This window comes from Chaetodon trifascialis, chromosome 20 (genome assembly GCF_039877785.1).
Source record: "Chaetodon trifascialis isolate fChaTrf1 chromosome 20, fChaTrf1.hap1, whole genome shotgun sequence".
In the NCBI taxonomy this organism is placed as follows: domain Eukaryota; kingdom Metazoa; phylum Chordata; class Actinopteri; order Chaetodontiformes; family Chaetodontidae; genus Chaetodon; species Chaetodon trifascialis.
Window position 1 is genome coordinate 12,694,700 of NC_092075.1, and position 21,984 is coordinate 12,716,683.

General features: G+C 42.9%; 1 protein-coding gene across 1 annotated transcript in view; it reads left to right on the forward strand.

Annotated features, from left to right (window-relative positions):
- The first annotated feature begins 5,089 nt into the window (after positions 1-5,089).
- The window catches only part of nsmfa (NMDA receptor synaptonuclear signaling and neuronal migration factor a), a 41,356-nt gene continuing 24,461 nt past the window's right edge, over positions 5,090-21,984 (forward strand). The window contains 4 exon segments of the mRNA XM_070988931.1: positions 5,090-5,437; positions 17,104-17,165; positions 17,455-18,372; positions 19,523-19,595. Coding sequence (XP_070845032.1) covers positions 5,367-5,437; positions 17,104-17,165; positions 17,455-18,372; positions 19,523-19,595 — 1,124 coding nt within the window. The 5' untranslated portion in view covers positions 5,090-5,366.

Genomic DNA, 21,984 nt, shown 5'->3' on the forward strand with positions numbered 1-21,984 from the left:
GGTGTCACATTATTTAAGCACATAAAAGTCAGAATCCAAGCTTTTACAGCTGTATCCTACCAGTAAAACAACACTTCAGTACAATGAGTGGCTATGCCATTAAAATCTGTCTCGTCTTATGTAATGCTATATTTCATGTGATATTTCCTGATAATTAATGGTTGAATGTCTTCATATTATGTCTTGCAATGGACAGTGTTAATAAAAAAGGTTATGAACTACATGACAATGAAGCAACTGCTCTCTGTAATGGTCATGAGACTTAATTAAGTGATCAAATATAACAAATGAGATTATAAAGCATCAGTTCATTACCAAAAGGAAGTATCGTTCCTTAATACCGGTTAGGCCTTCTAAATCATCCTCTTTAACAGTATATTTAAAGAAACAAGGAGTTCAGTGTTATTAACGTTCCCTTGGGTGGGTATCAAAGTTTAATATTGTCTCACTTAATGCTTCTCCAAGCTTTAAGTCTTAACACACTTTTAAGCTTTGCTACCCCCCAGTATACCATCTACACACATACAATGGGGGAGAGTCACAATTCATTATCACAATATCTCACTTCTTCTTTAGTCCTGTCACACCACTTCTCGCTTTGATGGCATTTTTATCAGCTGGCTTACACACATTTTCTCACTTTCAGATGGACTGATTAAGACACAGATACAAGGGCTGCCCATACAGGTGGTATATTAAAGGAAAAAACAACATGAAGAGTCTTAGTACGGCGTTGGGTCACTACGTCCCGCCAGATCAGCCTAAATACATCTGGGAATTGATTCTACAAGTTTCTGGAACACCATTCTTCCAAAAGATATTCCCTCGTTTTGATGCTGATGGTCGTGGAGAATGCCATCAGTCCAAAGTCTTCCATAGGTATTCAGCTGGGTGGAGCTCTGGTGACTGTGAAGGCCATAGCATATGATTCACATCACTTTCATACTCATCAAACTATTCAGTGACCCCTCCTGCCCTATGGATGTGGGCATTGTCCTGGAAGAGCTCATTCCCATCAGGATAGAAATATTTCATCATCGGATAAAAGGGGATCCCTCAGAACAACTTCGTATTGATTTGCCGTGACCCCTCTCTCTAAAGGGACAAGTGGAAGCAAACCATTCCAGCAAAATGCCCCCAATGGCATAACAGAGCCACAGGATCCTCTCACTGTAAGGGTCAAGCATTCAGGCCTTCACGGTTCTCTTAGTGTGCGCTACACATGCATGCGCCCATTTGTCAAGAATGTGGTGAAGGATGACTCATCTGACCATGTCACTTCCTTCCACATCTCTGCAGAGCAGGACTCTCAAATGTATATTCATCTTTGATTTATGCCCTGCAACCCTGCATGCAAGTGTTGACGGCCTGTTCTTGCTGACAGTCCAAGCACGTCTTTCATTGACATTCTCAGGCACCTGAGGAAGAGCTGCTCTTCTGGTTTTCCTGACATATCGCACCGATGCATGAGCGGCACCGTCAAATGTAAGCTGTCGACCACAATTTCTGACCTTATTCACCGATGCCTTTCCCACAGATCTAAATGCAGATGCCTTTTTAGTCACTGTTCCTGTTCAAACACGAGCCACCTGAGCAGTCTTTGTGACTGAAGCTCCTGCCATCCATGCTCCAGCAATGAACCCTCTTTCAAAGTCACTTAGATCTTCTCCTCTTGGGCCTGCTCAGCATTTCTATGATGCTACAGAGCGTGATCAGATGTTAATTCTTTGACTGTATCATGCAGTGTGCCTGTGTCAAAGCATCTGCATTTGTTATGTTTCTTCACTCATTTATTCAGTTTTTTCCTTTAATTTGTCACTTTTCAAACCGTAGAAGTTTGATAATGCTGAAATAAAGCAGATCTATATTTTAAAAGTTAGGAAGCTTTCTCTGAAAAACAGGATTAAGTGTCTTCAGCCAGACTTGCTTCTCTGTGAGACTGTACTTTGGCACAAGGGTTGCAGCAGTCCACCTATCCACGGCATACCATGATATGAAAATTGCGGTGATCATAGTTGCTTATTTAAAGTCCTGAATTCTTCCATGTTACTGTTACTCTAAAAATATTTCAAGTTCATATCAAGCTTCATGTCTGTCAAGACAAAATATCTTGTGAAACCATAATAACGCTATTTTTCAACCAAAATAAAACTTCTGTGTTCAATCCTTTATGGGTCGTTGTAACTAATAATTGTGTACTACTATTAAATGTGATACAATGATATTTTCTGAGAATTATCATCGCAACACTATTCAAACACAGCATTGTTTTGAGCTAAATGCTATGTTAGCATGCTAACATGCTCACAGTTACAATGCTGACGTGCTAATGTTCAGCAAGTTTTAGTGTTTACTTTGTTCAACATAATAGTTTAGTGTGTAAGCATGTTGAAAGTTTATAATTATCAGAAAACATTAATCCTGAGGCTTATGTGAACGTCATTTAGTTTTACATATTTAGATTTTAATCTAATGAATGTGCTGGTCTTAGAATAGCGAAGGGGGCTGTTGTTGGACTATTAAGGTTTATCAGACACCAAAATGGTTTGTAATACTCAGAGAAAACTGGAAAGTCTTCAAGGAGGCAACTATTTTCTCTTTGGCCACAACGATCACGAGGTTAAGAGTAGAAACACAACATGCACATTACAAAGTAATCCATCAGGAATGTGTGCATGTTATTATTGATTTCATCAGTGGGACAACTGTATGTTGAGTTTTTTTACCCTTTACACATAAAATGACATATAGTGCATGTCAAGTTGGTTTTATTATTCCTTAATAAAGAATAAATCCTCATCCCTAAACAGTCTGTTCCGGAGAAAAATCAGATTGAGAGCGTACACTCAGTCCCTCAGAGTGATTCTTGGGCCACTTGGCTCGCTGCTGTTGTAACCATTGGGGACTCAAAATATCGATCTGCTTTGCAATCAATCAAATGGTGAGTGCTTGCCAGGGTCGGAGGAGATACTAATATCATGGGCAGACGTGGATTTATGGCTGCACGTGTCTTTCATGTCCTCCCATTTTCACTGCTGTTCATCTGTTTTTGTCACACCTTTCCTCCCCTTTGAGCACCGAGCTACCCCACCATGTTTGCTGGTAGTACACACATAGCTGCACTCCTTTTATAGACTGAAAAACATGAATCCCTTCTTTCATTCATCCTTGTGTCTCTTTCTTGCTGCCGTCCTTCTGCGTGCTGTCCCCTTTATGCCCTCCTTTTGTTTTTTGTTTTTTTTATCTCTGCAGTCCATTCATGCCTCCTCCTTCCACCATACTCCTGCTCTTCTTTTTTCTGGCTTGCGTAAGGAGCTCCGCCGTCCTGTCCTGCCTCCATTCACTCGTCCCTCCTTCTCTCGTGCTCATCTACAGTCAATCCACACTCACTCCCTCAGTCTGGTCAGAGCTGCCTGGAATTATTTACTGCTTAATGGCCTACAGCAACTCACACCAGCCCAGCGGTGCTTTGCTTTATTTATTGATTTTCATTCCTTTTGTCTTAGTGTGTATTTGTGTGTGTTTGAGTGACTGTGTGCGTGTGCAGGAGAAGCACATACTAAAAGATATCAAGCCAAGGACGTCCTGCACATTCGAGCAGCTGGGGAAATGACCTGTGGATTGAAAGACTGATTGATTTGATGGTTGAAGGCTAATCGGCCGTTACTGTGCAATTCATCTGCTGTCTGTGCTTCTGTTTATATGACGCATGTATGTGTTCATAGGTGCACGTGTGTGCATGCACCGTGCGACCAACACTCAGTATCCTAGCCATCAACTGTCTCTGAGCAGTTTAAGATAACAAATGTTCTATACTGCTGGGGCTTTTGCCAACATTGATTTCTTTAAAAGAAAATCAAGCTGTACAGCGTGGTATTTAATGATTTAAAAAGTTTGCATATATATTAGTATTCTATTAGTTATTATTAGTATTATAGGTTAACCATCTTTGTGCTTTTTTCAGTGCTGCTGCCCAGGCTTTTTGGTTTGTGACCCCTTAAAACAAAACAGGGTCAAATGTGACTGTGATCTCTCACCACTGGTTTCAAGGCTATGAGCTGTGAGCAGTCCAATGAAAATATTGAGTTTGCCGTCTCAGATTGTTTCATTGAATTGATCTAAGAAGCCAGAAGAGGTAAAAATATTTCACCGGAAAAAAGGGAGAGGTCAGAAAAATCTATATATTTCTGCTGAGGGGACATGTTTATTTCTTCTTTTCTGTCCCAATAATAATCTCACTACCTCTTACCTAGAGACTGCGTATCCCACCGCTAGGTTTCAAACCACTGTAGATACTGTTCTTGAATAAAAGTTGAAGTATTTGCAATTACGATAATCACATATTTTTCTGTTGTATGCTATTTCTACTTGAGTGAACATCAGTTGTAGAGTATATCAAGTCATTGCACCTCTTGCAAGTGCAGCTGTATATGAAAGAAAATGCAAAATGGGGGTACAGCTGGAAGGGACCGCTTGTTGGAGTGTAGATACACTGTAACTCTCCTCTGCAGATACTATGGGAGCTGCCTTTTAGGATCTGTCTCCAACAATTTGAATACCAATAACACTGAAGGTCCAATCAGAATGTCTTAAACACTGAACAGCAGGAACAAATCACAATGTAAAGCTATTGCTAAGCTACTGTTTGAAGTGATGCTCACAGAGCACTGCAACCTCACTGCTCCCTCTGTCCTTGGCTGTGCATGAAAGCCTCTCTGTTTCGACGTGTGTGAAGAGGGGGGGTGGGTGGGGAGGGGGACCCCTTATACCAAAATGACCGATTACATAACAGGAGGCAATAAACAGCCTAAATAAAGATGCGCAGCTAATCGTCCAAAAATGGATGAGATGAAAGGCAGAGGTTCCTACATGGATGACACCCGTGTCTCTCACACAGCACCTCCCCTTTTCCCTTTTGTGATGATGATGATGATGATGGTGATATCACCACCCCTACCATCCTCCCATTGCATTTTTAGATCAATGAGAGAGAGAGAGAGAGAGAGAGAGAGAGAGAGAGAGAGAGAGAGAGAGAGAGAGAGAGAGAGAGAGAGGTCTGTGTATCTTCAGGCACACGCTGACAGCTGTGCAGCTACCCCACGTACGTGCTCTTATCCGGAGAGACAGGGAGACAGAGAGAGAGCGAGAGAGGGAGAGAGAGGTTGACGTCCCCGTTTCTTTTTATTTTTTGGCATCTTTTGCTCTGCAGACGCGTGCGTGACATACCCGCTCCTGGATTTCCCTTCAACTTTTTTTTTCTTTTTGCGTTCATTTTTATTTTTCCTGAAATCCTGTTCTCACTGTCGCATTCCTCGGTCCCTGTTTGGAATGAACTGGTTTCCTGCCCGCGTCGTTTCCATGTCAGCATGGGAACTGCCGTGTCCAAAAGGAAGAATCTAAGAAACGATGCGATATCTTCTGTGGCAGCAAAAGTTAGGTGAGTGGCGCCCGGAGCTCTCCGCCTTTGTACCCATTTCACGGGAGCCTCGGGGAGGACTTGACAGGTATTTTAGCGTCCAGGTGCGACCCCAGCGAAGTTGGTATGTGTGACAGTAGTGTGCGCGGGTGCAGCTTTTAGCCCTTCTTAATGATGCGCAGAGAGGATCTTTGCGCTTTTCGCACGTCCGCTGACTGTCCCGTTTCGCCCGAGGCGTGCGGCTGAGCAAATGTGTGCTTTATTCTCTCCAGACTGCACCTGTAACGAGCCAGTGTAGCCTACCTGTTGTGAAGCTTGCCTTACAATTCCTTAGCACTGTTTTTCAGGACGCAATTATTATTAGGATATTTGCCTGTGGCGCATCGCAGCTTTTACTGATGTTGTGAATGAAGCATCATTGTGTAATGAAAGTCATGCAAAGCCAGGGCTGCTGTGACTCACAGCAACCCCGATACGTTCTCTCACTTTGCCATCACCTAAAATAGACCATCACCTGCTGCAAAGAACAGCCAGCCATCCTATTTTTATGCTAATTTAAAAAAATGTCTGGCCGCATCGACCCGAGCGGACAGCGCAGCGATGAGGGCTGCTGCCTTCACACCCCGGCGGGCAAACGATCCGGCTGTCAATTAATCAATCACAGCAATCGATTCAGTCGTTAGTAGTCATCACCAGTCACGGTCAGTTACTGGACCGGTCACACAGGGCAGCATCGGCGAGCGCGCTGTTCATTTATTCCGCTTGGAAAAGCGGCGGGACACAAGACTGTTTGGCAGGAGTCCAACCCGTTAAAAGCTGGTAACGACTCACTTCTCAGAGCCGTTCACCGTGCGGGGCTGTATGGATTTCAGCTGCCGTGCTGTGCACCATGCAGGCCAATAATCTCCATCCTGCGCTGCCTGCTTGCCTGTCTGAGGCTGAGCTGGAGCTGCAGTTTCACAGAAAAGCACGTGTGTCTGTGTTCATGTCCACACATGAAGCGCGGAGCTGCGATCTCGAGTCAGATCAGAACACAGAATTCAGCTTCTCTGCGCTTTGGCAGCTGTGGCCTCGCAATGTGTGATTTCAACTCAGTCAATGAATGACCTTGACTTGTGCAGCGTCCCAACATCCACAGATGTGGGCTGATGTGCTATTACGTCATTCTCTCAGCGTGTTATGAGTCTTCCATACGTTGCACAGCATGTATGTGAGTCTACTTTTGCATGCGTTGCACTGTGTTTTGTGTGCGTGTGTACGTGAGAGAGAGAGCCACCTTGAAAGGAAGATGAGGATGTGATGCTCATACACAATGGCAAGTGGCTACAGAGGGTGCCTCTGGCAGGAAGCCTACTGTAAAAATGTGTGTGTATATGTGTTCTTGTGCGTGAGGGAGACGGAAAGAGAAAGATCTCAAGGCAGACAGTCTTTTTTCTTCATGTTTCCAAGGGAGCTGCAAAAATACCTACAGTACACATCTGACACAACTGGCAACTATGGAGGATGATCCCCTCAAACACATGCACACTCAAATGCATGCACATATTTTGTTAATTATACTCTTATTTGTCTGTCTTCCAGCACTCTCTGCTCCCCATACAAGACAGGGGCGCACAAATGCACACAATTCAGAGATTAATTGTTGAGAGTTAATGGCAGAGTGAACCTTGCCTCCTGTAGATGGGAAATGCAGCGGAATGGCATCCAATATTGATCAGCCCATCACCTGCACACGACCCCATGAACGTGGAAGCGAGAACTCAAAAGTGGTTTCTCTCCACCTCGCTCTCAAACGAAACACACAAACGAGAAGCATACAGTCGAGCATGTGTGCACACACCACTCTCACCAATTGATCTTCATGTGCTCGCTTCTCCAGTCTGTCTGAAGGACAGGATGAACTCAGAGCTCCCACATTAAAAATCTGCAGAGAAGATTCAGTCTGCAGTCACAGATCGACAGACTTTTCCCCATACAGCCATATATGTATAGCAATGCGAGTTCACATTAAACATTCAGTACATGGTGGTCTGATCCTGTGTGAAGCGTCCTTCCAGAATACACTCTGGAAAGAGAAAAATTTAGTGTGTCCTTCAGAGAAACATCTGGAAACAACTGCAGTATCTGCGTAGTAATTGTTGCAATTTCAGAGCCCCTGCCTCCTCTGTTTTCTTTTGCTACAAGGCCAGACAGCTCATTTTTTCTTACTGTATTTGTGGAGGCTATAAAAGGCATGTTTATTGCTATTTAGTTGCAACTCACGAGGACAACAGCCTTTTACGCTTATTGTTAAATGACGATTAAAGCTGGTCAGACAGGCTATGTGCCTTTGTGTACCTGCAGTTTACCATATGGCATTCAGTCTTAACTGACAGCAGAGTCATGTGTCTGAGTTGTCGTCATCCAAACATAATTTCACACACAAGCTTAATTCTTCTTTCTCGAATAACTTCAGTAATTTGAAAGAGCAATGGATCTGACAGCCAGCCACTGCACTGCCCACAGAGGAGAGCAGTGGTTATTCATTCAAATATCTAAACCCATTTTCCCTGACTGGTGACCTCTTGTGGTTGTGCAAATAACTAACAGCCTCTCCCAAAACAACAAAACAGCAACATTTGCTTATTCATGCCATCACATTACTTCAGTGTTAAGTGGCAAAGCCGGAAATGGCAGCATGTTCTTATACCCCTGCTGGTATAGTCTAAATATTTGTAGAACTGGGTATAAAGCATGTCTGACTTTGACGTAGCAGACCAGGGTTTGCATCCTGTTTCTCTTTAGCACTCAGCGTTGGTTTCTTTTAATTGTGAATATTTTTCCAGCCTTAACCACAAAGATTATCTTTCTTTAACTTCAACCAATAAGGCAAGAAGGTCTAGTTATCAAAACCTCACCACTCCATCAGTATTTTTACATGCCCTTTGTCCTCTTGCTGTTACTATAGGAAAAATCAGGGGATCGCCAAAGTCATAAGGATTTATCCTCTGGGGACCACAAATATCTGTTCCAAATTTCATGGCAATCCGTTCCATAGTTGTCAAGACGTGCCACTAAAGATCAAAAGTGCTGGAGGTCAGGTGTGATTCATCCTCTGGGGACCATGAATGTATGTGCCAAATTTGAAAGTAATATATTAAACAGTTGTTGAGATATTTCAGTCTGGATCAAAGCAGTGGACAGAGACACTGAGCCACGCTGCTAGCATGACTTAAAATTACCTCTAGTGTGTCTTTGTCCTATTGATGGAAATACTCATAAGAGTAATTTTGCTAAGCTCTGACAGATGACCCACTTTGTCATTGATGTATGAGGACTAGTTAGAGGACACCAAAGAAGTGTGAATGACCACATTCATAGGAATACATACAAACAACACATAAGAAACAGTGAAGAGACACTGGCTTCTTGTACCCAGTGTTCGCCTGTGCCTGTCTCATCTTATGCCTGTTTATGGATTGCTGGTTATGAAACAGGTCACACTCTCCCCTCCAGCAGCTCATGAGAAGTAGCGAGCGACTGAGAGCGAGGGGGGGTGGGGGTGGGGGGAGAGGGGTGAGATTACCTCCGATTTATACACCAGGATTCTGCGACATTGAGTGAAAAAGCAAATGCTTTGATCTTCTATCAGCCAGAGAAGGGGGCTGTGATTTGGCTGAAGGGCATCGGACAACGGCGTTCACAGAGCTGTGGGGGTGTGAAAGATGGCATGAAAGATGAAAGGATTGGTGTTTTCTAGGCAGATGCAAATGAAATATTGTGTGTTAGTTTATTCGGGAAAGCCGACAGGTGTGAGCGTCTTTGTCGCGGGCCCGCAGTCACTCCGTGCATGAGAGCAAGGGCTGTTACGTAATTGTTGATTGAAGTAACACTTATTCAGATTCACTCAACTCAACAGAAGGAGACAGTTTTTCCTGAGGATCCATTTTTGCTAAAATCATGCTTTTATATTTTGGGATTTTTTCTGTACTATGGCCAGTGCCTCCATGTTCCAGCAAAGCTAATCATTTTCTATCACATCTATCTGCCTCCTCTCTTTCCCTCCTCCTTTGCACAATCAGACAGTGCAATTCCTTGCCATAAATATGCTGAATGAGGCAGATTTGATTGATTACAGTCAGAAGAATGATTAGGGCTCCAGCAGTGTTATGTGATTGTCTGTGTCTGTCTGCCATCGCGACTATTTGTTTTGTCAAAGAATAAATAAAAAGTAGAACAATCTCAACCTTAGTTTTCTCAGTTGTCACAGAAATGGAGATGTTCTAACTTTTTCTGCAGTTCAGTGACAATTAAGCTGCATAATTGGCTGATCAACATCACGTGATAAAGCCCCAGGAAATGCTAGTAAGTGTGCCTTGAATGGAGATTGTTTTGTCAAATTCCAACAGCCAGAGGGGACAGTCAAGCATTTCTTTTCAGTTTCAGGGTCTAGGTATTGTGGCTTACTAGAACACTTGAATAAAGAGCCAGCATTCATGTTCTTAGTAATACCTACGCTTTTCCTACAATGTAAAGTCATGAAGTAGAAAAAAAGGGGCTAATATGGTTGAAAAAAAAATTAATGTTAAGTTTGTGAGTGCTGTGTGTTAATGTGTGAGGATCAGTTGCATCACTCAGCACTGTATGTGGACTTCACAGTGAGTCACTGACATTTTAATCAGGCTCCTGATCAGGTGCTTTGTTCCCAAATGCCCCATAATGGACCACACTTTCAAGACTGCAATTAACATTCCCAATTCCCTTTGGCCCTCAGCACATGCTACAAGCCTCAACAGGTTCTCACCACTCCAGCTGTGCATTTGTGTGTGTGTGTGTGTGTGTGTGTGTGTGTGTGTGTGTGTGTGTGTGTGTGTGTGTGTGTGTGTGTGTGTGTGTGTGTGTGTGTGTGTGTGTGTATGTGCGTGTGTGCGTGCGCACGCTGCTCTGTGTGTGTGTGTTTGTAAGAGACCCAATTCAATTAGACCATCTGAGAGGTGGATTCGATTAAGGAGTATTAAGAGTGAGAATCTCTTTGCTTGGTAGCCCATTGTTTACAGTGGAGAGACGCCCAGTGAGACACCCAGTGAGACGTCAGCGAGATGATATTCAGACCTTTGGGAACCCTGCCAGCAGAGCGATGGCCTGTTTTCAGCCCTGAGCCGCTTGTCCTCTAAAGGTATATGGTCATAGTGTTAAACGGCATACGACTCCACAGAGAAAAGGCATGAGATGAGTAGATAGGGGTCAGGACGGGAATGAAATACTGTACGTGGCAGCATTATAACATGGGCCTCTCTACCTGTATGACAGGTCTTTTATTACAGAGTGAGCTGTGGGTCTTCAGGGTCTATTTTAAATCATTTGTTGGAAAAAAAATACATTTTACAATTATGGAAAACCAAATTGGTTTAGTTAATGATTCATCGATTTTTTTTTTCCTTTTTAAATTTGTTATCGGATATTTGACACAATAAATATTTGGTGATTGAGAAGGTGGGTGAGATGTAACAAGACTCATGTATAAACATGGTAACATGTTATGAAACTTGGTAGTCTGAGAGGGATTTGTATAGATTGCTGTCTGTTTCATTTCTAAGTTCTACTTATGTGTTTTACTCATATGGCATATTTTACTTTCAACTTTGTTCTGGCTCTAGACGATGGTTTTCCACACAGACTCTCTCTGCTGTTGCTGGTCTCTTTGTGGCACTGCGTTAACTCGCTGAACAGATACTGTTGCTGCATCACAGCCCTTACTAGGTCTCCGGAGGCAGACCATTAAATTAGCAAAATAAAATGATCAAATCGCCTGCTCCCCAAAAACAACAGCCAGTAATGGACTCAACAAATCATCGATGTATTCATACAATCACCCAGCACTATTGACAACAATACAAAAAAATAAAAGCACTGCATTCTGACCCATTTGTCACATAAAAAGATTAAGATATTTTTCTCTGCTCCACATAATCAACCTGTCGAATTATCTTATAGAAACAGCGCCACATATTACATAAAATTGCATTGACCTTTACCTACAATCCACAAAAATTAATTTTAATATGTCTCCACTCGGAAGAGTATGAAGCCTCCTGATTTTTATTGAACAACGGTTTGCTGTCAAGATGCATATCCAGATGTGGGCGGGCAGTTTACACCTGTCAGAGCAAACCCAACCATGAAAAAAGTTTGATTGATGAGCCCTGAAAATGGAGGCGTAAAAACCCTAAGAAACACTACAGCTGGAGAAAAAACAAATCAAGTAAGAAGGGGATTAAGTAAAATTGGCATAAGCAATAAGTAATGTCTCACCATCTGCATCCATTAGTAAGCACAAACTTTTAGAGACCGAAGAAAAAGGGCATGTTTACAGATTTGTAATGTTCCCATCTGTCAAGTATCTAGTTATGCATTGTTCTGTCTGAATCTATTAAAAGAGCTGAAGTGCTGAGGTGCATGTCCCTCTTGTTGAGGATCCTTTTGTGCATCTGCAAAGTGGTTCGTGGAGTTTGTGGCACAATGTGTTCAAGAAGGTATGGAGTGTGTGAAATTGTGTCTGACTCAGTCAGCCTGTGAAATGCCAAGCACACTACAGTATCTGCTGAACTGTACGCCCAGACAAAGGCGAAACATGCTCATATTCACTCAAACCAGTAGAGATGACCAGAGTTTCAGGTTTCATGCTGTACCCGCAGTAGCTTATGTAACAGAATCAGAGCTGGTTGGAAATTAGCACCCATGTGACTGTTGTCCATCAGAAAAAAAAGAAGGAAGTCCGGTGACGTTATCGTTTCAGCATCAATGTCTTCACTGCCAGTAGTAGCATTAAATGAAGTCATTATTGTAACCACAAATACAAAGGCCCCCTAGCTTTCATTTCAACCCAAGCTATGATCTTTCCCTAAGCCTAAACAAGCATTTTTGTCCTGAAACCCAACCAGGCCTCAACCATGCCACTGTCACATCATAAAACAGATTACTTTCTCCTTCCAAAACCATCACAAATCAATTTCTCCCATCTGGCAGAAAGGATGAGAAAATGCTTCTATGTGTCATTTTGGAGGGTGCTTACAAACAAGGTATTTTGTCATTTAATTTAGAGACTTGTTGGGTCGTTGAGAGCAGGGAACAGTTTCCAAAACTCCTGTTGCGGTTGTGTTGAAGGACACTGACATCCGAGTTGTCAGCTGAAAAGCACTGCGTTCACCAGCGATGTTGTCAGAAAATCTAACCTTAATGTAAGACAAGCAAAGCAAACATGGATGTTGTGAAACAGATAATGTGAATTTGGTCGTTTCTTGCTTTAGTCAAAAAACTTTAGTCAAAATCCTGTATTGTATTGGTATTTCCTGTTCCTCATAAGCAAACCTTGTGAGTGTCTCCTTACAGCAATAACACTTCATCAAGTCTCAAGGTAATGTTCATACTGTTGTGAAATACATGGAAACCAGCGGCTTCCTGAAAGACTGGAAATCAATCTAAAAATTCAAAGTCCATTTAGTACCCATTCTGGAGCTTTCGATCATAGCACTTGATAACAGTCGATTCTTGACTTAAGTATTTTTTAGTCACTTCTTTGGACTTTGAACACTTACAAACCAATGACAACAAGGCAAACGCCATCTGCTGATTAGGAGTGAGAGATATGATCAGAAGCTACAGAGCAGTTGTCATTTTTTAGCTTGGAAACAGCAATTCTCTGAGGTCCATGAGGTCTGAATTTCAGCTTTCTAGTCAAGGTGGGCGTGAAGTCCATAGAGGACTGAGAAAATAGAAATGTGAACTTTCACAGTTTCATCGCAGCTGGGCAAACTCCATCTGCTGAGGAAGATCATGCGATATGATACAAAAGTTCAAATGGTCCTCTAAACTGAATGGACCTTGTGATGAGAAGGATTCTTTTTCCAAGGTCAAGAATGAAATGAGCACCTCATTAAAAAAGGCTGTGGTAGGCAGTGTAGTAATATATTGCCAATACAGGAGATCGTATTTGTGAGGAGAAGCACATCTCCTTCTACTTTACCTTTAAGATGAAAGATTTCAGTCTCACACAGCCAGCCTCCTCAAGCTCTCCATCGCTGTCAGAATGTCTAATATGATCTGATCTGAATCCAGGGCACTGAACTTGAACCTGTGCCACCCTTGTCACTGTGGTTTAACATGTGTTTCACAGCATACATGTCCTATTTAATGGACCCGTAGAAACCTTTAGAGGTTAAATGACACAAAGCATTTTCAGGTTGAGTTGATTTTCAAAGATGCATTTGCCCTGAGGAGGAAACAGTCTGTTATCAGTTTTATCTCTTCCTCATTGTCCTGGCTGTGCTCTGTCTGTCTGCCTCCGTTTCCTCAAGCTTACTCCAGCTTTCATTTTTAATATGTCCCATTTTTCTCTGTACACTCCTCTTCCTCTCTGCTCTAATCCCATCTCTCCTCCTCAAACTCCCCTCCCCAACTCGTTTCTTTCCCCAAACCCCTGTCACATGTCTGAGAGCATGCAGGACCAATCTCATAGCCTGTCATAGCTTTTCCTCTTATTCCCCTTCTCTTCCTCCTCTTCCTCCTTCATTTTTCACATTAGAGTATCTCTCCTGCCACCTCGTGCATCTCATGTGTCCTTGATGTGTTGTGCTCACATATCATATGTGGAAGACAGCAATAAGAGATAGCAGGGAGACGGTTTGTTTAATGGATGGATTGAGAAGCTTTTTTCTCTATCCGTTTCCAACTAGGTTTCCTCTCATGTATAATGGATGATGAGAGTCTCTTGCACCATTGTTTGCTGATTCTAATCAGAGTGCAGCGGCCTGTTGAATAATAAAACAGCAGGGTTAAAATGAAAATGTCTCAGAGCTTCACAGGGACACCTGCTGATTGGAGCGTAGACTACAATTGTCACAACTGTCCTTAATGTGGCCAGTTGCTTGTTACACCACTACATGTGGACACACACACACAAACAGGCACACACAGACAAAAAGAAACATTTCATCTCTTCTCTTCTGTTCTCTCTCTAGAGTATATTATAAAAAGACTGACTCACACACACATACCCAAGCGTGCACACACAAATGTCAACGATGATAACTATTTAAGGGCACATCTGCATCATTTCCTGTCTTGTAGAGTTAAGTCTGGTTTTTATTTATTTCAGTCTATTGTGCTTATTCTTATTCTTAATTTGTGTTTAATCATATTAGCACAAACTAACTGGGCCACAGCAAACCTGGAGCTAGGTTGTATTCCAGCACTGACTGGTCTCCAGGACTGCAAGTGCTCATAGGTTGTTTATTTCCTTCAGGGGCCTACTAGTGTTGTGTGAGATGAAGATATAGATCGTGTGATGACAACAGGCTGAGACACCATTATTACCACCTACCCAAGAATCATGTCAAACAGTACAGAGAGAGATTGTGGATGACAACCAAAAAAGTACAGTCAGATGCTCAAAATAAAGCCCAAACTCAGACGTTATGATGCTTGCAACTATAATTGATGTTATAAATTCAGGTTTTTATATTTTTTTACATGTTGAATTGGAATTTTGCACAATGGTTCAGGATAAAAGGAGAAAAATAATCCAATATGAGTAAGTACCTGGATTATCTGGATATGAAATCATCTCTATCAGGATATGAGATTTTGTTTATATTAAAACAGGGATTTATCCTGCATGTGAGCCTCAGGCAAAAATATCACATACAGTGTCTTATCCAATGCTATGATACACAAGCTTCAACACTGGGATGGGTTATTCTGACCATCACCATTCCCCAAATAATTACATTATAAGGCAGCATTTTCACACAGACATAAGAAAAAAGGGTGTCTGGTTTGGATCAGGCAGTGGTCTGAACGACTTTGGTCCTGCCACATTACATAACTTGATGCCTGACAAGATGAATTCTGGTGTCAGATCATCTCATGTGATCTTGCGAATCCAGCTGACTTATTGTGAAGCGAGAATAAAGGACTTAGTTTAAATAAAAGGAGGATGGAAGGAAGGATGGTGCATCAGAGAAATGTTTGGAAGAAAGTCTGTTTTCACTGCACATCAGCTCTCTGCTAGTGAGTGTATGTGAGTGTGTTTGTGTGTGCCTGCTGTGTTGGATGGGCTTTAATAATTGACAGGGCTACCAGAGAGGAGGTGAACACCCACAGATTCCCCTGTATACAGGGAATTCTTGTGCACAAGTGTGTGTGCGCGCGCGTGTGTGTATGTGTGTGTGTGCGCGCGCATGTGTCAGCAGTAGTCACCTCCGACATTAACTGCACTCGGAAAACAGGTGATTTTATGGACACAGCAGGTTATTTGTCAGGATCATGTCAATATAGATTTAATAAATTATGCATAATGCTCTTTACATCAGGTATTCAAAAAGAAAGCGAGTATTCTGACTGTATTCAATCCATATGTACGCTTGCCTTGTACTAATAGATAATTAGTGATTAACTAAGTGAAACCTTGTGTTAAAAGCCAGTTTGCATGTATAAGTACTCTCACAAACCAGCTGTGAAACAAGTATTCAAGTAAAATTAACAATACAACAATGTCTTGACGTGTGTTTTATTGCAGTGGGTGGTCTTGGAGGCACTTTGGAGGCTGTTTGGTAGTTTACACTATAGCAGGAGTCTGCTGGTAAATGACAGAAGCTGTTGTATTTCCTAAAAAGTCATGGCGTGAAAGTATCAAGTTTCACAAAATTGAAATAATCACTAGTACCTGTGCCTCAAAAGTATATTAAGCACAGTAAATGATCATCATCATCCTTGCTTTTGGAATAAGTTAAGATTAGTAGCTCACAGCATTCGAGTTACTCACATTTTCTCCTTTCCTCTCATTCTTAATTACTGTAATAAGTCGTTTTTCTCAATAGTTACTGCTGTGGTACATTTCCTCTCAGTTCCTAACCTGATAGACACTGAAAGCACATCTTTAGAGTTACCAGTCTTCCTTTTACCCTGTCTCTCTCTGCTTGTTTTTCACTCTTGTCACATACGCACTGGAGGAACATTAGGAGGTCAGTGTCATTCAGCTGTGAGACCTGGGGCTGTTTTACTAAAAGCTGAAGCCCTCTATGACAGTGAGTTTCTGCTACACGTGGCTATTTCTGTGTGTGAGTAAGAGAAAGGCCAAGAAGAACAAAAGAACTAAGCGCCAGATGCAGTACTGTTGTTATGGAGCTCACGCCATCTATTTTCAGCGCATCTCCCAGCAATCTTTTTCAGTTCCTGTCAAGGTCAAGTATTTTACTTGACAAAAGATACAGTACACACATCCACAAATACATTGTGAGTTTGTACGAGACAAGAAAACAGACACACTTACGGCCTGCCAGTTGTAATTACACCCACCAACACAAACTGAGGTCATACTGAGAAATTAAGTCAAACAATCCTTCACTCTTATCTCCTCCGGCTGTCTCATACTCTGTCTCTCTTTCAGTTTGAAGCTGCCTGAAGTGTGGAGATAAAACAGCTGCATCTTAATCTGTGGGTGGCACAAGCCTACAAAGAAGGCAATTAGGTTTATAATTTACAATTCCCTTGCCCTTCTCTCTTCTCTACCCTGCCATTTCCTCTCCTTTCACATTCACCCCTCCTTTCCACCCGTGAATTAATGTCTTTATGTGTGTTATTGTGTGCGTGTGTGTGTGCGTGTGTGGGTGCGGGCGTGCGTGCGTGTGTGTGTGTGTGTGTGTCCACAGAGCAGCGCGAGCATTTGGAGAGTACCTGTCCCACACACACCCTGAAAACCGAAACGGATCAGGTCAGCGTCTCTGCCATCCTACCATTTGTCCATCCTTACGTCCTGCTCTGTGTATACCTTTGTGGTCATTAATTCTACCTCCACCTGCTACACCTCATCCACTGTTGAAATGCCACGCTGCGATCATTCGTGTATCACTGTAACAGCTGATAACCAAAGAAAGATCTTCCCCTCTGTGAAATCCTCAGCTTGTCCTCTTATTTTTCCTCTTTCTTCTCCTTGCTGTTTCACACCTTATTGGATTTAGCATTCTGTAACGCTCATATTTGTCTTCTCGCTATCATACTAGCTCATCTTCTGTGTGAAACTTTGGTGGGTCCCGACCCGGAGTCGCCAAGTGACACGATTGGACCCAACAACAACAACCACCTGCATCCCTGCTCCAACACCACCAAGGGCTGTGAGGACAACCAGGAGTCCAGCCTGGTGAAACCGCCGCTGGGCTTAGACCAGCCACCTCCCCCTTCCATCACCATCTCTACCAAGCCATCGCGGCTGTCCCTCGAGCGCAGTTTCTCAGCGGAGGAAGACCAGCAGAAGTGTGTTGAGTGCACCCTGCAGCCTGCCCGCGTGTACACCATCACCACCCAGCGCGGTATGCTGATGAGCAGCGGCCGGGGCAGCAAGGAAAGCCTAGAACTGGACGTCCTGAAGGAAAAGTCGGGGAGTCGCGGGGTGGGATCCAGAGGTGGCTTGATCCAGCCCTCCACTTCCCCTTCCTCCACCTCATCATCTCCAACCCAGTACCACCATGCCAGCAGCAGTCGTGGCACCAGCCACCATCATGGCAAAGATCACCACGGCAACCATCACCACGGAAACCACCATGGCGTCTCAGGCGCCAATGTACCCTCCAGCAGTGGAGGAAGTAGCGGGGCAAGTGTAAGCAGCAGTAGCAACCAGCAGCATCAGCAGTCTTTAGCGGTCGCTGGATCCCACTCCCACCATGCATCACACCACAGCCACCACCATCACCTGTCTCAACCCCCGCTGCAGACCTCCGTCAGCGCCCACAACATCCGCAGCTGGGGCGAAGGTGGAAAAGGGGAGGCTGAGTGCAGCGGGCTGGCCTGTGACTCATGCAGCGGCGCCCCCTCGCGGAGCCAGGGCTCCCTGGACCTGGAGAGCGCTTCCCGAGAGGCAGGCAAGCAGCACCGACGCCTAGAGCGGATGTGGAGTGTGGACCGGGTGACTGGGCTGGAGAGAGGTGAGAGGGCGGAGAACACAGAGGAAGGAAGAGGCGCTGAATTCCAAACAAGGGCGGGAGGGGCTTTGCTTTACGAGCCCGTGGATGGGTTGAACGGGTTTGGCTTTGGACCAGAGATGAAATAGCATTTGACTAATTTCAAGAAAAACACACACAGTGAACGCGAGGGCAGTGAGATCTAGCTGATATTGGTATGGTCAAAATAACAAGAACACCTAATAACATACTTCCTTTTTGAAGCTAATAATGTTTTATCTTTATATTTTGAAAATCATGATAACAAATGGCAAAATTTAGGAAAATATCATTAGCAAAAAGAAGCAGTGGTCAAAAGTAGATTCTCCCCAACAGGAAGAAACAGCTCTCCACTTGCATTCTCAACAGAAAATGAATATCATAAGCTTCACATAAGTACAGTAATATTTTTTAAGGGGTACCTGTATTGGATTGCATCACACTGGGAGGTGTTCTTGTTATTTTTACCATTGCCTGATTGCAAGTTTTAGTTAAAAATGAAGCGTGCATTTAACCTTGCTTCCCCATTAGTATCGTGTTTGTGACAGTTTAATTATATTTTGCAGTCACTGTAATAACTCTGGGCTTTGTGGAAGTTTTAGGACCACCTCATTGAAAAACAAGTAACAAATCACGCTTAGTAAGGAATAACTAAGAAACTTTGCAGTCGATTTCTCATTTTAGGTTATTATACTGTGAAAAATATGTTGAATTGATTCAATCTTCAGTTCAATTCAATATTACTTTATTCATCCTGCGAGGGGAAATTCCGAATCTTACACAGAGCTTAGACCGACGTTTGTATGCAGTTTGGCGTCTGTTGAGAGTCAGCCAATATTACTGCTTCGACGCTCTTTTCCAAATCTATTTCGTCTCCGGTCAGGTGGGGATTTGAGAGTTTGATGTTGGATGTGACGTGGTGGTCCTTATTTCTGACTCTTCGTCTCTCTCCTCTGTTGTCTCCTTCTGTGTGTCTCCCTCTCTCCATTTGTGGAGTGGTGGACTGTGAAGTGCTGTTGCTGGTTTTGTGCTTCCATATTTCTAATATATTAATGACAACATTTGCCACTATGGCACACTGAATTTTCTCTTTTTCACTTAACCCTGGAATCACCATTTCTCTCTCTAATTGCAGAGGACACTAACTGGTTCCCCAAGGAAAATATGTTCAGCTTTCAAACTGCCACAACAACCATGCAGGCGTGAGTGTCCAACCTTCAAGCACACACATATGCACACACACAGTCACATTTACGGTGTATGTTGTGTCTGAAAGGTGAGGCTGCTGTGTTCACACAATTCAGAATCTGGGTCAATACGTGGATCGGTGACATCAGTCCGACATCTAATAAGTGGAATTACAGGTGTACACTTTTCATCTTGTATTAGATGCTTGTTAGGCCATGTCCAGAGCACAAACTCAGGCTCAGTCAGTGTATAAAAGGGGTTCATTTGGCCCATTAAAGAAGCCACATATGTACCAGTACCAATTATGTGGTGCTGGAAGCATTTAGACTTTTTATTCATGTAGGTCAACTATGACACACTCTTTTAGCCTCTGTCTCATTATGCCTCTTCCAGTTCTTCCTTTCTGTGTTTTTGGACTCACTGCTCACTGGTGCCTAAACTATGTTTTCTCTCCCTCTCTCTCTCTTTTTGCATGCTAATTAATCATGGGACACTCAAACAGGATATCGTGAGTATACTTCCCTGCTTGCTTCCTTTTTCTCCTTAGCTTGCTTACCTTTTGTTCTTAACTGCTGTTCCTTAACTTTGATGTCTACCATTTAACCTCCATCCTTGGCCTGGGTGAGGTCTGTGGATATATATACGTGTATGTGAGTGTGAGCACTTGTACATCTATCTTTGTGAGGCAATTTGAGTTTTAGAGGAGGATGTTTTTTAGAAAGTGATGGTGTTTTTGGCTAAGGTCAAGGTTGGGATAAGGAGCTGGGCAATGCATAATGTCACTGAGGGCTCTCACAAGCATAGAAGTACAAACCTGTGTGTGTGTGTGTGTGTGTGTGTGTGTGTGTGGCTGGATAGATGAGTCTGAGTAATTCTTTGTATCAAAAGCCCTTTGTTGTGTTGGTTATTCTGTCCATACTAACACCAAGACAGCACACATGCCCAAGAAAGAGAGAGAGAGAGGGGAAAAAAAACAAAAACAAAACATTTTCAAGATTAACCAATCACCATGTGATTAACAGTTATGGATTGTCAGGTAGAAGCCCAGTCAGTACAAATAAGGTCTTTTCATTCAAGTAAAAAAAGCCAAAGGGGTAAAAAATTGAGTTACAGGATTTTCATGCAACAGCAGGGATAAAGTTCAGTGTATTCCACTGCAGATGAGTCAGTCTGCCAAGCTCAACTCAGGAAAATGTCCGTCTGAGTGTTGGCTGACCTAAACGCTGTCAGCTCGCGTCCGCCCAGCAGTTCTGTCAGTTTGGCACGCACACCTGCCCTCGCTTAGGACACAGCAATAGACAGAGTTTGGTGGTGTAAGTTTTTTGTGGCAGTCATGTTAGTGCTCTAATCCTGCTCCACAGTCATCACCAATTAGCACTGAATCTGTGCTCGCTCACTTCAGACGTGTGGAGCTGACTTTGGCAAATGGCTCTGGAGAGATTTGTTGAGAACAAGTATTTATAGTGCTAACATGTGATCCCTCATCCCTTCTGGTAAATCTATTACCGGAGTTGTGTTTAAAAAGAAGTCCTTTTTTAGCTAATTTGTCCCATAAAACGTCAATTATTGTATGTAAATCAACTGTCAAATCATCCCTGAGTCTATAGTCTAGCTGAGAAGTAGGTTAAGCAGTCAGATAAATCTCAACATAATAGTGTGTTATGCCAACACCAAGCAAAGCCTTGACATTTCATACTACACAACCCCTGCTCCAACCACCCTTCCCTAACTAAACCCAACTAACCCAAGCCGCTCTTGAACGTTTTCTAGTTTTTTGTGTGTTGACCAAGCTAACCTGTGGCTACTATCTTAAAATAAATGTTGGGTGTTTAGTCAAAATCCTTGCAATTAAAAGATAAAGCTGGTGATGTGAATTTTCCTTTTTGTCAACAATTCCCATGAAAAGGCCTTTTTTGTTGTCGAACAAGCCTACAGCCCTGTTGGCGGTTTTATGAGGATATTGCATGGATGTATTACAAAAACTAGATACTGGCCCAAAAATTAACAGTTACACCACTGGTCCTGCCAATGAGTTCCTGCTCGAACTTTACACTGGGATGATATCATATACTTTAGAGCTTAGCTTTGAGAGTAATAATTAACCTTATATAGTAAATCCGTTGGCTATACCAAGGCACAGCGGTGCTCTGAGTAAAGGGAGGACTATGTAAAAGTTTGGGTACCTCAAGAGATTTTAGCTCTCTGATAACATTTACCAGGGACTCTGTCCTTAATGTGCCTGATAGTGCTATGGCTTGTTCACAATCATTGTTAGGAAAGGCCAGGTGATGCAAATTTAAGACCTTTACAGATACTATGACTCCTCAAAACTTGTTCCAACAAGCAGCAGGCACTGGCTCCGCTGAGCAGCTGCCTAGCACTCTGGAAATTTAAATAATTGATGTCCAT